Source organism: Neomonachus schauinslandi, chromosome 11 (assembly GCF_002201575.2).
Source record: "Neomonachus schauinslandi chromosome 11, ASM220157v2, whole genome shotgun sequence".
NCBI classification, from domain to species: Eukaryota; Metazoa; Chordata; class Mammalia; order Carnivora; family Phocidae; genus Neomonachus; species Neomonachus schauinslandi.
In genome coordinates, this window is record NC_058413.1 from 18,166,105 (window position 1) to 18,181,193 (window position 15,089).

A 15,089-nucleotide genomic window follows, 5' to 3' on the forward strand; every position below is an offset into this window, starting at 1 on the left:
GATATCCTTTCGGATCTCTTCTGCTGGCCTCTCCCCCTTTGCTTGACAGCTAATTGTGGGAGGATCAAGGATTCAGAGTAGCCTCGTCTCAAACTTCACTCTCCTCCAGATGACCTCATCTAGTCCCATGGCTACCAACACTCCCTACTTAATTATCCTCTATCTATATATCCAGCTCTGACCCCTCCTGGAGCTCAAGTCTCATTTAGGTATTTCAAATTTAATGTGACCAAAACAGACTCTATCTTCTTTTCCTCCACCCCAACCCTGCTCCTTCTTCAAGTTGCTCATGCCAAAACTTCAGGAATTATCCTCAATTCCTCTTTCCCCTCATACCCTACATCTAACTCATCAGCTTCTAAACTTCTAAACGTTTCCTGAAATAGTTTAAGTCCCTCCATTTCCAATACTAACCATTCTAGTCCAAACTATGTCATCTCTCTCCTGAACTACTGCCCATAGCCTTAGAACTGATCTCTCTGTTTTCAGTTTGGGTCCCTTCAGTCATTTCTCCATCTAAGTTTAAGAGTATATTTTAAAAAATATTAACTAAATTATGTCATTCCTCTGCTCTAGCTTCCTAGCACTCAGGTCGCAGCACAGAGTCCTCACCCTAGCTTTCAGAGGCCTACTTATTATGGCCCTGGTCTACTTCTCTGGCTGAATTCCCTATCATCCTCTCCTTTGCTCACCAGGCTCCAACCTTACTGACCTTCACCTGTTACAGATTGAATCTTTGTGTCTCTCCCTGCCACCCCCTCCGCCCCCATTTCTATGTGGAAGCCCTAACCCAGTGTGACTATATGTGAAGACAGGGCCTGGGAAGAGGTGATAAAGGTTAAATGAGGTCCTAAGAGTAGGGCCCTAATCCAATAGGGCCAGTTCCCTCATAAGAAGAGGAAGACATACCAGATCTCTCCCCCCACACATACAGAGAAGGGGACATGAGAGGACCCAGTGAGAAGGTGGTCATCTGCAAAGCAGGAAGAAAGTCCTCAGCAGGAACTGAATCAGCCAGCACCTTATCCTGGACTCCCCAACCGCCACAATTACAAGAAAGAAGTTTCTGTTGTTTCAGCCACCCAGTCTGTGGTATTTTATGATGGCAGCCTGAGCAGACTACTATACTACTGAGCTCATTAAGGCTTCAGAGCCTTTGCCTTGGCTTAGAATGCTCTTCCTTGATCTCAGACAGTTGGTTCCTTCTTCTCATTCAGATATTGGCTTAAATTTCATCTTTCCAGAGAGGATGATCCCAACTGTTCAATCTAAAGTAGCCACACAATTACCCTCTATTTTAATTTTCTATAGAGAACTTACCACTATGATCTACTTTCAACTAACCATCCTTTGAAGGATATTTTAAATCCTAGGCCAGTTTTCCTAGGTAGTTTTTATTACTCCTCAAGTTCTGGGGCTGCAATGTTTTACATTACCTTCAGAAAAACAAGATGAAGACAGTAACTTAACTACAAAATCATATATATATATATATATACATACACACACACACGTATATATATGACATATTTGAATAAACTCATGTTGCCCTTTCACATTTGAATAAACTCTATATAAATGTTGCCCTTTCGGGCGCCTGGGTGGCTCAGTTGGTTAAGCGACTGCCTTCGGCTCAGGTCATGATCCTGGAGTCCCTGGATCGAGTCCCGCATCGGGCTCCCTGCTCGGCGGGGAGTCTGCTTCTCCCTCTGACCCTCCTCCCTCTCATGCTCTCTGTATCTCATTCTCTCTGTCTCAAATAAATAAATAAAATCTTTAAAAAAAAAAAAAAAAAAAAATGTTGCCCTTTCACATTTTACTTAGTACCATTATAATACTGCTTAAAAACTAGCCTCCATTTTGGGGTGCCTGGGTGGCTCAGTTGGTTAAGCCTTCTGCTCTTGGTTTTGGCTCAGGTTGTGATCTCGGGGTCGTGTGACTGAGCCCTGCGTCAGGCTCCACGGAGCCTGCTTGAGATTTTCTCTCTCTCCCTCTTCCTCTGCCCCTCCCCCCGCTCTCGTGTACTTGCTCTCTCATGCTCTTTCAAATAAATAAATAAGTAAATAAGTATCTTAGAAAAGAAAAGAAACTAGCCTGCATTTTATGATACAACTCAGGCACAAGGAAGAGTTAAAAAAACCAAAAAACAAAACTGTTTTCTAAATTCCCACATGTTATGCGGAATGATACATTTAATTTCTTGGGTCCTATTACACAATTCCCTATTTCATGTTTTTAAAAGTAGATGGTACCTTAAAAGAAAATTTTAAGAAGACTTTATTGTTGGTGGTGATTCTTTTCTTGTCCAGAGAACAGTGACGATCTATGTATTGGGTAGATATTTCAAAGACACTAATGTTAAATTTTCTTTCACATTCAAAATATATAATATCTAGCCTATAAGCCCTGCTGCTTATCTTGGCTTATAATTTGCTTTTTCATGAATTAGTTTATTTTTTTATTTTTTAAAGATTTTTTTATTTATTCATTTGACAGAGAGAGACACAGCGAGAGAGGGAACACAAGCAGCGGGAGTGGGAGAGGGAGAAGCAGGCTTCCCACTGAGCAGGGAGCCCTATGCGGGGCTGGATCCCAGGACCCTGGGATCATGACCTGAGCCGAAGGCAGACGCTTAACGACTGAGCCACCCAGGAGCCCCTTGAGTACCCATTTTTATTTATTTATTTGACGACAGAGACACAGCAAGAGAGGGAACATAAGCAGGGGGAGTGGGAGAAGCAGGCTTCCCGCCGAGCAGGGAGCCCGATGTGGGACTCGATCCCAGGACCCTGGGATCATGACCTGAGCCGAAGGCAGACACTTAACGACTAAGCCACCCCGGCGCCCTTCATGAATTAGTTTAAATAAACCTTTGGCATCCCTTCCTGGTAGAGAGGACTAGACTACCAATGTTTCTCCCTAGCTTTGAACTACATAGTTTACATTAATGTAATCATAAAAATCATTCTCTAGACAAAAACAATCTAGACAGGTTATTTTCTGAGAAAAAAAGATCTTTTGTGCACCGAGTCTCCAGCTCTTTCAATCACTGATGACTTACCTTCTGCAGGCCTTCATGAATGAGGTGACCTATATCATCTATACTTCTTCCTAGTCGTTTAGATAAATATGTGAAGACTGGATCTTCTTTAGGTAATAGAGGTGCAGAAAGATTAACTCTCTCTTGTACACCCTGAAGAGAAGAAGAAAAAAACTGAAAAAACAAAACAAAACCACATACACAGAAAAAAGAGATCACAAGATAAAAGCTCACAAGTAACTCAGTACCTTATAGCACTTATTTTAAAGGAGTTTTAAGAAATAGGAGATGTTTGTAAAATTATAAAGCTGTTTGGAAGGGGAGAAGAAAAAATATTTATAAGCAAGAGACTAAATTACAGAAAAAATGGAAAAAAAAAATCCCAAATCTCTCTACTTACTCGCAGGTGTTGAAAAGCATGTATACTATATGGAAGTTCTAGAATTTTGGTACAATCAGGTTGCTCAGGGTCCGGAGGGACAGGAGATTCTGTGTCTATATAATCTTCAGGGCTAAAATCAAGAAGCCGGGAGCAATAAATGAATGAAAGGTGAAAAAATGTCTAGTTTTTCCCTAACTGAACTATATTCTCATAGCATCTCATCTTTACAACCAGTATTAGTCATCATTCAACCTTTTTCATGCAGCAACTGTTGGGAGGCAGTATTTTAGGAGTTTAACTTAAAGGAGATAAATCAAGAGACAGAAAATAGTAGGTAGACCAAAGAACGTTACGATTATGAGCTTTTTAAAAATTTTTTTAATATTCTTCCCAGAAATGTTAAACCAATTTACACTTCTGTTGACAGCCTCTCCACATTTTTACCAGTTACTGATTTTTAAATATTTTTCCCCATTTGATAGGTGAAAACTATCTAAATGGTTTATTTTGTACTAATTTGATCATTACTGAGAGAGAGGTTTTCCACATGTTTATTGGCCATTTGTATTTCTTTTACTATAAATTGTTCAATCTTCTGTGGTATTAAGTATTTTTAATTGATATTTAAGAATTCTATGTGTAGTGTATTTTGAACTTTCAAATTTCGATAAACTCATGTGTGATTGGAGCTTATCCTCACTAGATAAATAATTTCTTATTGATTTGAGAAAGGTCTATTCAAGAAAACGTTAATTTTATTTCTGGAAAGAGAATTTCTTTACCTGATGTCTTTGCTTTCCAAAGTTATGTATGTGCCATCATACAGATCCAGGTCCCCTAAGGGCACTTTGGCTTTGATGCAGTCTGGATCTTCTTTATTATGTCTCTGTTCCAGTCCTGTATCTCTGTCCTCATTCTCTTCTATATGAATTTTTTGAGCAACTAATTGCTTCTGTTGAGAAGATAATGAGAACACAATGGATTTTTCTAATATCTCAGTCTAGATACTACATAAGAGAAAGGAGAATTTAAAATCCTCTATGTGAAGGAAGACAAGGATTCTGAACAAAGTAGTCCCCCCTTATCTGTAAGGGTATCTTCCAAGACTCCCAGTGGATGCCCGAAACCATGGATAGTACCAAACCCTATATATATTGTATTTTTTCCTATACATACATACCTATAATGAAGTTTAATTTATAAATTAAGCACAGTAAGAGATTAACAATAACTAATTATAAAATAGAACAATTACATTATACTGTAATAAAAGTTATGTGAATGTGGTCTCTCTCTCAAAATATCTTACTGTACTTATCCTTCTTGTGATAATGTGATATAATAAAATGCCTACATGATAAGATGAAATGAAGTGAATGACGTAGGCATTGTGACATAGTGTTAGACTATTATTGACCTTCTGACGATAGGTCAGGAGGAGGATTATCTGCTTCTGGACCACAGTTGACCCATGGGTTACTGAAACCACAGAACGCAAAACTGTGGATAAGGGGGGAATTAATTAGTTGATAATAAATAAGCTTCTCTAAACAAGTGTCCATATATAGAAAGTAACAGTATATGACATTTATGATAATGGCAGCTGAATACCTTCATAATAGGATCTCTGACTACCTATAAACTGCATCTATCAACTTAACTTCCCTGGAACAGAATGGCTCAGCAATTAAAACTACCTTGAATTGTCCACACATCATATTTCAGCCCTTCAAGACATCCAGCATGTTGATACTGTGGACTGGAATAATTTCCCCTAATGCCCTGTATGCCAGGTGAATTCCTGCTACTCACAATTTTTTTTCTTCAAACATATAGAGGAATTACATAAAAACCTAAGTTTCCACCACCCACCCACATCTACCATATGATAACATTTGCCATACTCATTTCAGATTTTTTAAAAAGGAAAAATAAGGTAGTCGAACCCTTTTTTTACTGCCTTCAAAATCCCTCTCCCTTCCCAAAGTTACCACTATCCTGAATTTGTTTGATGTATCACTTCTGTGTATATCTTTATAAAATATTACTATATTACTCTTATTCTCTTAAAATATTATATATATATATGCATATATATCCATATATATGTCCCAAATCAACATCTAGCATTGCTTTCCAAGCTTAAAAACTTTATGTAAACAGTATCATCCTATATCATTTTACAACTTATTTTTTAACTTTGTTTTTAGTATTTATCTACAGTGATCAGTATAGCTCTAAATTTTTCATTTTAACAGATGTATAAAAATGTATTTATCCATTTTTCTATAAACCTTTAGGTTGTTTATCTTTTTGCTATTAAAAATGCTGTGATAGGGGCGCCTGGGTGGCTCAGTCGTTAAGCGTCTGCCTTCAGCTCAGCCCATGATCCCAGGGTTCTGGGATCCAGCCCCGCATCGGGCTCCCTGCTCAGCAGGAAGCCTGCTTCTCCCTCTCCCAATCCGCCTGCTTGTGTTCCCTCTCTCGCTGTGTCTCCCTCTGTCAAATAAATAAATCTTAAAAAAAAAAAAATGCTGTGATATTCTTTTTTTTTTTTTAAAGATTTTATTTATTTATTTGAGAGAGAGAGAATGAGAGAGAGCACACGAGAGGGGTTAGGGTCAGAGGAAGAAGCAGACTCCCTGCCGAGCAGGGAGCCCGATGCGGGACTCAATCCAGGGACTCCAGGATCATGACCCGAGCTGAAGGCAGTCACTTAACCAACTGAGCCACCCAGGTGCCCCAAAAATGCTGTGATAGTCTTATAAAAGCCTCCTTGTGCACATGTGTAAAAGACCCAGAAGGGGTAAAAATATGGGATGCAGGGGTCATATGGGATGCACATTTTCTGATTTAGACACTGTCAATCTGTTTTTTAAAGTTGTTATAACCACTAGGATTCTACCAACAGATTATCATAATACCCATATCCCCACAAACCTACCATCATCACATTTTTAGTTTATGTCAATTTGATGGGCATTAAATGTTATGATTATTGGGGTAGACTGTATTACTATTAATGAATCTGCTGCAACTCCTTACAAAGGAGTCAACACATCACTGTTCTGCTTAACTCAGATGTGGCCAGTATGACTTACTTTGACAAATTTAACATAAGACGTGCCATTGAATCCTCTCAAGGGAAACATTTTTTAGAGCCAGTGTATGCTTTACTGTGCTCTTTCTTTTCCCTCAGGTACTCAGAATGGCAATATGCCAGACAGTGGCTGTTCTGTCAGCCTGGGTTCTGGCATTTGGACCAGAGTGATATTTAATATGACCTTATTGTTTTAAGCCATGAAGATTACTGGGATGTTACTAAATGATCTGTTTCCACTTACTCATTCCCTCCTGACTCTTTTCCTGTAGGTAGGCTATACTATATATACTGCCCTATGACGTCAGGCTTGCCCATGTGACTTGATCTGGACGATGGAATGTGAGTAGAAATGATGTCACTTCTAAGTAGAAACTTTAAACAGGCTTGTATGTTTGGTTACTCTTCCTTGAGCCTCCACCTTCCTCCATGAAACAGCACTGAGATTTTTGGGACTGTTTGTTGCCAATGCAAAAGTTGTCATCCACTACAAAATGTAGCCATCTTAACTAATGCAATCATTAATGTGACTGAACATATTTTCATATGTTTATGAGATATTTTGTAACTTGACCTTCCAAGTCTGCCTATTTTTCCCCCGTTTTTTTTTTATTGATTTGTAGAAATTTATGAAGAGTGATTCTGTAAACTCATTCCTTATCAGTTATAGGTACTGCAAATATCTTCTCCCAGCTTATAGCTTATGTTTTAATTTTGTTCATGGTGTCACTTGCTAAAGAGAAGCTTTTAGTCTTAAGATGGTCAAAACTATCAGTTGTTTTCTTAATTGTGATTTCTACGTTATTTAAGGAATCCTTCCCTATCTGAATGTCATAAATAAAATATTTACTGATGAAAAACTTAACAAAGTAATAAGGTAAGGGCAAGCACTAGAATAACAGAAATGTAATCTATAGTTTTAATCCTTGTAATTTATTTGTTAAACAAGTTGTGTCATTTGTTCTGCAGAGTCTGCCACTCTACAGGATTTTGCTGACTGTATCTCCTAGGTTCATTTAATGAGTCCCTTTCTTTGTCTTCTGTATTTCCTGAATATTGATAGCAGGATCCAGGGGTTCTTAGCTCTTTCGTGTCACAGACTTCTTTGGCAGTCTAATGAAACCTGTAGACCCCTTTCATTTTTTAAATACATAAAAAAAATATAGAGAGAATGACAAAGGAAATCAATTATACTGAAAATACTACTTGAAAGGTAGCAATACTCTTAAATTTTTAGTATGTTTGCCCATAAATTTTCTAACAGGATTTTAATTTATTCAGTTAGTTCTACCTTCTCCTAAACATGACAGAAGAGTCTAACGGGCTTTACCTAATCACTGAACATGCTTCAACCCAACTATGTATTATTTTTACCTAGCTTTACCTTTCAAAGTGCAAAAAATAAATAAATAAGTTTAGCAACTTCTTCATCAGTATTTTTACTCATCATTATACATCCTATGCATATCTACTGGGTTTACTTTTCTTCTTGTAGAAGTACATCTTCGATTTTTTTTAAAAGTGAGAGTCTGCAGTAAGTAAACTCTTTGTCAGAAAACATCTTTGTTTTGCCCTCACTCTTGAATGACGGCTTACAGGAACATAAAATTCTAGTTTGACTGATTTTCCCTTAGCACTCTGAGGCTACTCCTGCACTGTCTTCTGGTACTTTAAGAAGTCCATCTCGTTGTCATGACTTTGTAGATAAATGGTATTACTTAGTTTCATGGCCTTAAGTCTGTATTTCAATGTCTAACAAATACATATCTGCAGCCTGTACCTTTACCCCAGAGTCCCCACTACCTTAATCAAAAACTGATGGAATCAACGTTTTTCATTTTTGTTTTCATTGACATGGTGAATGGCATTTTCCTCCTTCACATACTCTCATTTAAGTCTCTTTATATTATATAATACTGCCTCTTAAAAAAAGAACGGCAATAAACATATACAATGTGTATATGCATCTGAAAATAAAATCTATTTTCTGCACCACTGCATTCTTTGAACACTGTGTTTAAATAAAAACAGATAAAGCTTCCAAGCATGAAGCAGTATAAATACACCTATTGTCTTATTCCTACTTTTTCAGATAACTGATGTTGTTTGTTATTAAGCAAAATCAGTTTATGGAAATCAGTGATAGAAACAAAAAGGTCGCACTTTATTAGTACGAATAGATTTCAAGTTTTCAAAGTGCAAAGTGATTAATGCTTTCGCCTCATCATCAAAAACACACAATAACAAGACCCTACTTGGGAATTAATAAAAAAATACATTTTTTATAGAGTACTGAAACCATTTTTCCTTTTTGTATTTTACCCAAACTCTCCTTCTAAGCATATGCAGAGAGATTATTCCTTTTCATACTTGATGGAAAAACTTACACATGGAATCCCTGTTCAAGGATATAGTCAGTCAAGAATCAGGCAAAACCCAGGTTAGTCTGTTTCTCTTACTATTGCTCAAATGTCATTCCAATTAGCTGTTACTTTTAAAAATGTGATTAAAAGTATATATGAAACTGAGAAGAATCGGGCTTAAGAAATAATGAGCTTTCATTTTTCTTTGAATACAACAGCTCCTGTGAAATGCAACAAGTTTCAGCTGCGTATCACATTCCCATTGCCTCACCTCCAATTCTTTGAGGTAGTTAACTGTTGTTTCTTGTCTCATTAATATGACTAAGTCATGGGGATGCTTCAAGTTCATTGGTGAATCCACCTGCAAGGAAGCAAGCAAGCAATAAATAAAGCTCAGATTTCATCAACATTTGTTTGGATTCATAAAGTTTCCTTTAATGTGCTTTAAATTACTGTTCAACCACCATTATAATCAGTATTAGGAGCTCAGTAAAACTCAAGGGGTATTTCAAAAGCGATCGCACATAAATTTCAGCAAAGAGAATGACATGTTCAATAGCTGCCCCTTGAATTCCAACATTAAAGAGTAAGTTTTGAAGCTAATATTCTAACTTGGTCAGTCATATAAGAAATATTCAAGAAGTATTTGGCAACAAATGATAAAGTAAATTCCTTAAAAAGTAATTCACACCTATAATAATAAAAAAGGAATTGTCTTGTCTTGACAGAACATTCCATATCTGAACAGGTTTAGAGTGATAAAAGGAAAATACTAAAAGCACCTATTTTTGAAAGCTATTTGTGGAAGCCATAAATCAAAGTTAATATAAAATAATCTTGAGATTTATTATTTACAACTCATGTTCTCTGGATCATAAACGGGTGACTATGTTGTTGAAGATGTAGGAAAAATGAACCCTCATATGCTAGTAGCAGGCTTATAAATTTGTTCTTGTCTAGAGGGTCATTTGACAACATGTATCAAAATGTTAAAAGTGCATACCTTTTGATATGGCAATATTAACTCTAGGAAACTATCCTACAGACATTCTTAAACAAGTAGGCAAAAATAAACACAAGGATGCTTACTACAACACTTTTAGCTGCAAAAAAAATTAAACACAACCTAAGTCCATAAATAAGGGAATAGGGAGGGGCGCTTGGGTGGCTCAGTTGGTTAAGCGTCAACTTTTATTCTCAGCTCAGGGTCATTATCTCAGGGTCATGAATTCAAGCCCTGCATTGGGCTCAACTGGGTGTGGAACGTACTAAAAATAAAAAATAAGGGAATAGGGAAATCCACTATCTAAAATGGATATAGAAAGACTAGATCTACTGTCATGGAAGGATGTTCACAATGTATAATTAACTAAAAATAAAGAATAGTAAGTATACTATGATATTTTGTTTAAGAAATTACATATATATATTTATAGATATAGATATAAACATGTCTCTATATGCACAAAACTAAGTAACTTTATAGTGGTTTCTTTTGGGAAGAGGGATTAGGAAGAGAGGCACACTCACGTCTATATAGTTGTATATTTTTAAACTGTTTATAATGTAGACATAATACATTTATAATAAAGAACAAACAACACACACGTGGACATACACACATGTTTTTCGAATTTCAGAAAACTCTGACAGTGGCCTTGGTACCTAAGGGATGAGATAAAGTTCCTGCATCCCATGGTGCTAGACTGGAGCTGTCAAATTATATACCAGCCCTTCAGGAAGTTCCACTTTGAGGAAAAACTATCTTTTTGTAACCTCTAAGAAACTGGTATCAACTCAATTAATCAAATTGAGAGCTAGCTTTTTTTTTTAAAGATTTTATTTATTTTTTGAGAGAGAGAGAAAGAGCGAGCATGCGTGGGTGAGTCGGGGGAGGGGCAGAGGGCGAGAGAGAATCTCCAGCAGACTCCATGCTGAGCACAGAGCCCTACCCAGGGCTCAATCTCATGACCCTGAGATTATGACCTGGCTTAACCAACTGAGCCACCCACGTGCCCCTAGAGCTAGCCTTTTAAGTGCAGAAGGTAGGCTTGCATAGATCTTGGTGATAAAAGAGTCTATTAAAAGAAAGATTTTAAAGAGAAGAAATAAAAACATGAAATAAAGTTGGACAGTTGCTTTAATAATATGCATTAAATTGGACAATGTTAAGTGACTACAGATAAAACTCATCTGCCTTTGCTCATTCTACCATCTCAGAGACACCAGAGGAAAAAGAGATGCTAATCCAGAGTAACTTCCATACTTTTACTGCAATTATCTGAACTACCTAATTATTACTGTATAGTTGTGAATATTTATCATCGCCCATGGTCTTGCTTTTAAGATGAGATCCCTTCACTGCTTCCCTTGGCCTTCCCACTATATTGGAATCTATATCAAAACTGGACTCTGAATTTAAAAGGCATTAAAAATACAAAAGCAAAGCCTATAGTACTTGACCACCTGAGCTGTAAATCTCCTCTACCAAACAATCAAAGCTAGCAAAAGCCTACAAGCAAAATGCTAGGTTTATCTCAATAAGAAACAGAAAATTTTCAAATGCTATGAAACTTTTCTTTTCATAGTATTTGAACATATGCCCAACAGTCAAATGCATGTAGGGCAGGGAAAGGGACTATAATGGATTGAATATGGACTGATTTAACTCCAAAGCCCATCGATCTTTTTTACAACAATGTAATAAATTACAGCACACCATAATTTTTATAGAAGAAAATGTAAAAGCTACAGCCAGTGGCCAGATTACAAAAGAACTTTTCATAAAGATGCCAAAGAAAGTCTGCTTACTTTGCTACTTTGTCCAGAACTTTAAGAGGTAACTATTTAGTACATAACTCTATAAGGATTTTTAAATGAAGTTTTTAGGGGAAAAAAAAAACAAAACAAAAAAACCCAACAAGATGGGGGAGGAATGAGGGAATATGACATTCTAATTCCAAAATACCTAAACAATCTGTTCACCTGATATTTGGAGAACTGCAAAAGGAATGAAAGAATGAGATAAATGAAGATTTACACTGAAGAAATACTGAAAGCACACTCTTAGTTTTAGATTAAAAGGATACTAGCTAATCAGGGCTTTCTCATATTTAAATTGCATGGGATTGGCCAACATTCAATTGTGAGGAAGTACTTTTCATTTCCTTGAAGCTTTAAGTTCAACAAAGATATAAAAGCTAGAGGAGGTATAAAGGTAAAATTATTAGCAGAAGGAAGGAAGTGAGCCCACTGACAGCTGTGCTTCTCTTTTAGACATGGCAGCAAATGGCATGGATCTTTGCCAGACAAAGGCTGGTTGCAGATTTATAGCCTGACATGTATTTTTTATTGAGGTAACCTCAAGTTCTTACAAGTTAAGACTTTATAATTATCTTTGGCAAATGCCAATCGGCTTGAATTTCTCTCCTTTTGAATACCTCCCCTCCTTAGGTTACAAAAGAGAGTATGCCTGTAAAGACTACAACATCCATTCAGCCAATGAAGGTTTATTAAGCCTCTATAAACCAGGCCCACTATGTCAATATTTGAGGCCTATGTACTCCAATTTTATACACAATGTGAATGCCTTCAAAATCTTTAGCATTTAGAAGAGGCTGCTATAAGCCCAGGAGCAAAAAGTGACAGGAATTAGAGTGGTAGGTTAAAAAGGACATGACGTATACATAAGACCTCAAAGCACCTTATGGCTTTTTCACAAGGGACAAGCAACCCTACAAACGTCTGTTACTTCACAGCATAATAAATGATACTTGTAATGACCTGAATCATAAAGAAAAAGGAATTATTTTCAATTTGTTCTACTGAGGATGGTGAAAAATTATGAAATATATTTTAGAGCAAAGTTTATACTGAAGGGTAAAGCTGACCAAATATTTGGAAATTAGCTATATGAAACTGTATTATACAGAATGATTCATTCTCTAAGAGTTCTCAATTCAATTTCAATTTTCTTTGAATACATTATATAAGTAATGTGTCCAATTATATATAACAGCAGTAAATATCTTACTCATATCAAGTTCATTTTCATATATTTCAAAATTTGCTGCTGTCTTTATCATTAATATCTACATTTCTAATCTGGAGCCCTACCTCTGTGAATTCAATAAATTCACATGGTAACAGGGGAATGTCACTATATAAGGATAATTACTTCACTGTCAAATCAAATAAAGGGTGAACATTTTAAACTTAAAATAACCAGTCTAAGGGTATAAACATTTTTGAGTTCTACAAAAGCATGAGTGAGTCCATCACTTTCCACTGGTCCTTTATGACAGGAAATTGATCATTTCCATTATAATATTAATTCCAGCTCTCATATGCAACTTATTCTTCACATATGCTGAACATTCTTACCTCTTACTTTTTGATGGTATTCAAATGAGTACACGAGAGCAGCATTACTGAAATCTTATATTATGCCGTACCCATTTTTAAAAAATTCCCTTTAATTAGAAACTAGGGATGGAATATTTTAAATCTTTTATTCAGAATTTTGGATTATTTACTGAGACAGTATGATGGAAAACATAAATAAAAATCTTCAAAGCAATGAAGATTTTACCTCTACTTTAAGTGATCCCACTTAGTGGGTATTTCTAGTGTTTGCTATCTAGTATCTGCAATTCCCTTCTTGTGGAAAAAACACCTGCCTTGCTCGGCTGGAAGCATCTTTCCCCACATGGGAAGTCCTAATCCCAGTGAATTCCTTTCCCTTGGTCATGGTGATTATCTCTGAGAAGGGACATCAACCAAGTGGTCAGTTGGCACTAAAGAGACTGTAATCTAGAACTTCTGTTTGAGTTATGGGGACCAGTCATCTTGTATTCACAGGGGCCTGAGTATGGGGTTAAAGAAATGGAGAAATGAAGACAGAGAACAAACCTATCATGGTTATACTGTTTCAGCCATGGATCAAACTGTATCTGCAACACTTAGAATTTGTTCAAATATTCCAATAAAAATTTTCAATATAGAAGTCTTGATGCTATTTCTAAACATCTGCTGAATTTTCTTAAGCCCTCTGCCTAGGGTATCCTCTTACTCTTGTGGCTCTTTTCAGACTTTCTCTCCCTTTGCACATGCTAATTTTCCTACTTGGAACACTCCTACTTGGAACTCCTACTTGGAACATAACCTTATGCTTTTGGTGAAAGCCAAATGACTAGGCTCAAATGACATTTCTCTTGTGAAGCCATCCTTCTCCTGAGCTCACACGGTACTCTTCACATGCTTCTTTAATAGTGTTTATTATATTGTTTAATTATTGTATGTCTGTCTCTCCAAAAAAATTTTTTTTGTATTCATCTTTCTACTTCCAGTACTTAATAGGCTTTCAGGTACATGTCAGACACTTAATACACTGTTGATTGCTTGATGAAGTTGTCTGATGTCACATCTGTTAGAGAATCCATCTCCACCGGCATTATCATTCAGTGATGACTATCTGTAAAGGAGGCCTATGGCTAGGCCTCCAGGAATCATGACAAAATAAGTCCTTGACAGGTCTATGACTAGCTGTGTGACCTAAAGCAAATCACTTTCCCTGCATAGGCTTCTATTTCCTCATCTATAAACTGAGGGGACCCAACCTGATGACTTCTAAACTTATACTCTTCATATCCTACCTCCATAAAAGATTTAACATTACCATAAAAGCATCACATTTTTACCAGTCTCATGCACCACTGAAGTAATCTAATGTTCAAATGAATGAAATGATCATTCTTCCAATTTGCCCAGATAAATTTGTACTCATTCTAGGTAGGGACTCTTTCCAAAGCTGCAGCTAAAAGCTTCTTTTCAAACTGTCAATTTGTCAAATTAAACCAAGGTTCCAATTAGCAGTGGCTATTTATTTCTGAGCAGTTAGGTTGCTCATTGTATCATGGGCAAAATTAGCTCTCCTGTCCTTATGCCACTTAATTCTAACAAAGTTCAACTGAAAAAAAAAAATCTCTTTTCTGATCATAAGCTAAATATGTATGTTATTGAAAAACAAACATATTATGGATAATATAAAGAAAATTAAAGTTACTGGAAATGTCACCTTCCGAGATACCTGTTGTCAGATAACTATGTCAGGATAACCTCAACGCACGCACGCACGCATGCGCGCGCACACACGCACACAGAGCTAGGTAGATAAATATTTTTACAAAAACAGGATCATATTTA

The 15,089-nt window shown here is 36.5% G+C and overlaps 1 protein-coding gene across 6 annotated transcripts in view; it reads right to left on the minus strand.

Moving 5' to 3' along the window:
- The window catches only part of TTC17 (tetratricopeptide repeat domain 17), a 116,418-nt gene that overhangs the window by 85,666 nt on the left and 15,663 nt on the right, over positions 1–15,089 (minus strand). For 5 of the 6 annotated variants that reach the window (XM_044919476.1, XM_044919475.1, XM_044919473.1 and 2 more), the window contains exons 2-5: positions 9,157–9,246; positions 4,205–4,374; positions 3,441–3,552; positions 3,062–3,193 (exon numbers count right to left, since the gene is read on the minus strand). In XM_044919476.1, the coding sequence (XP_044775411.1) occupies positions 3,062–3,193; positions 3,441–3,552; positions 4,205–4,374; positions 9,157–9,246 (504 nt within the window). The remainder of the gene's footprint in view (positions 1–3,061; positions 3,194–3,440; positions 3,553–4,204; positions 4,375–9,156; positions 9,247–15,089) is intronic. The other variant, XM_044919474.1, reaches the window with a different exon arrangement.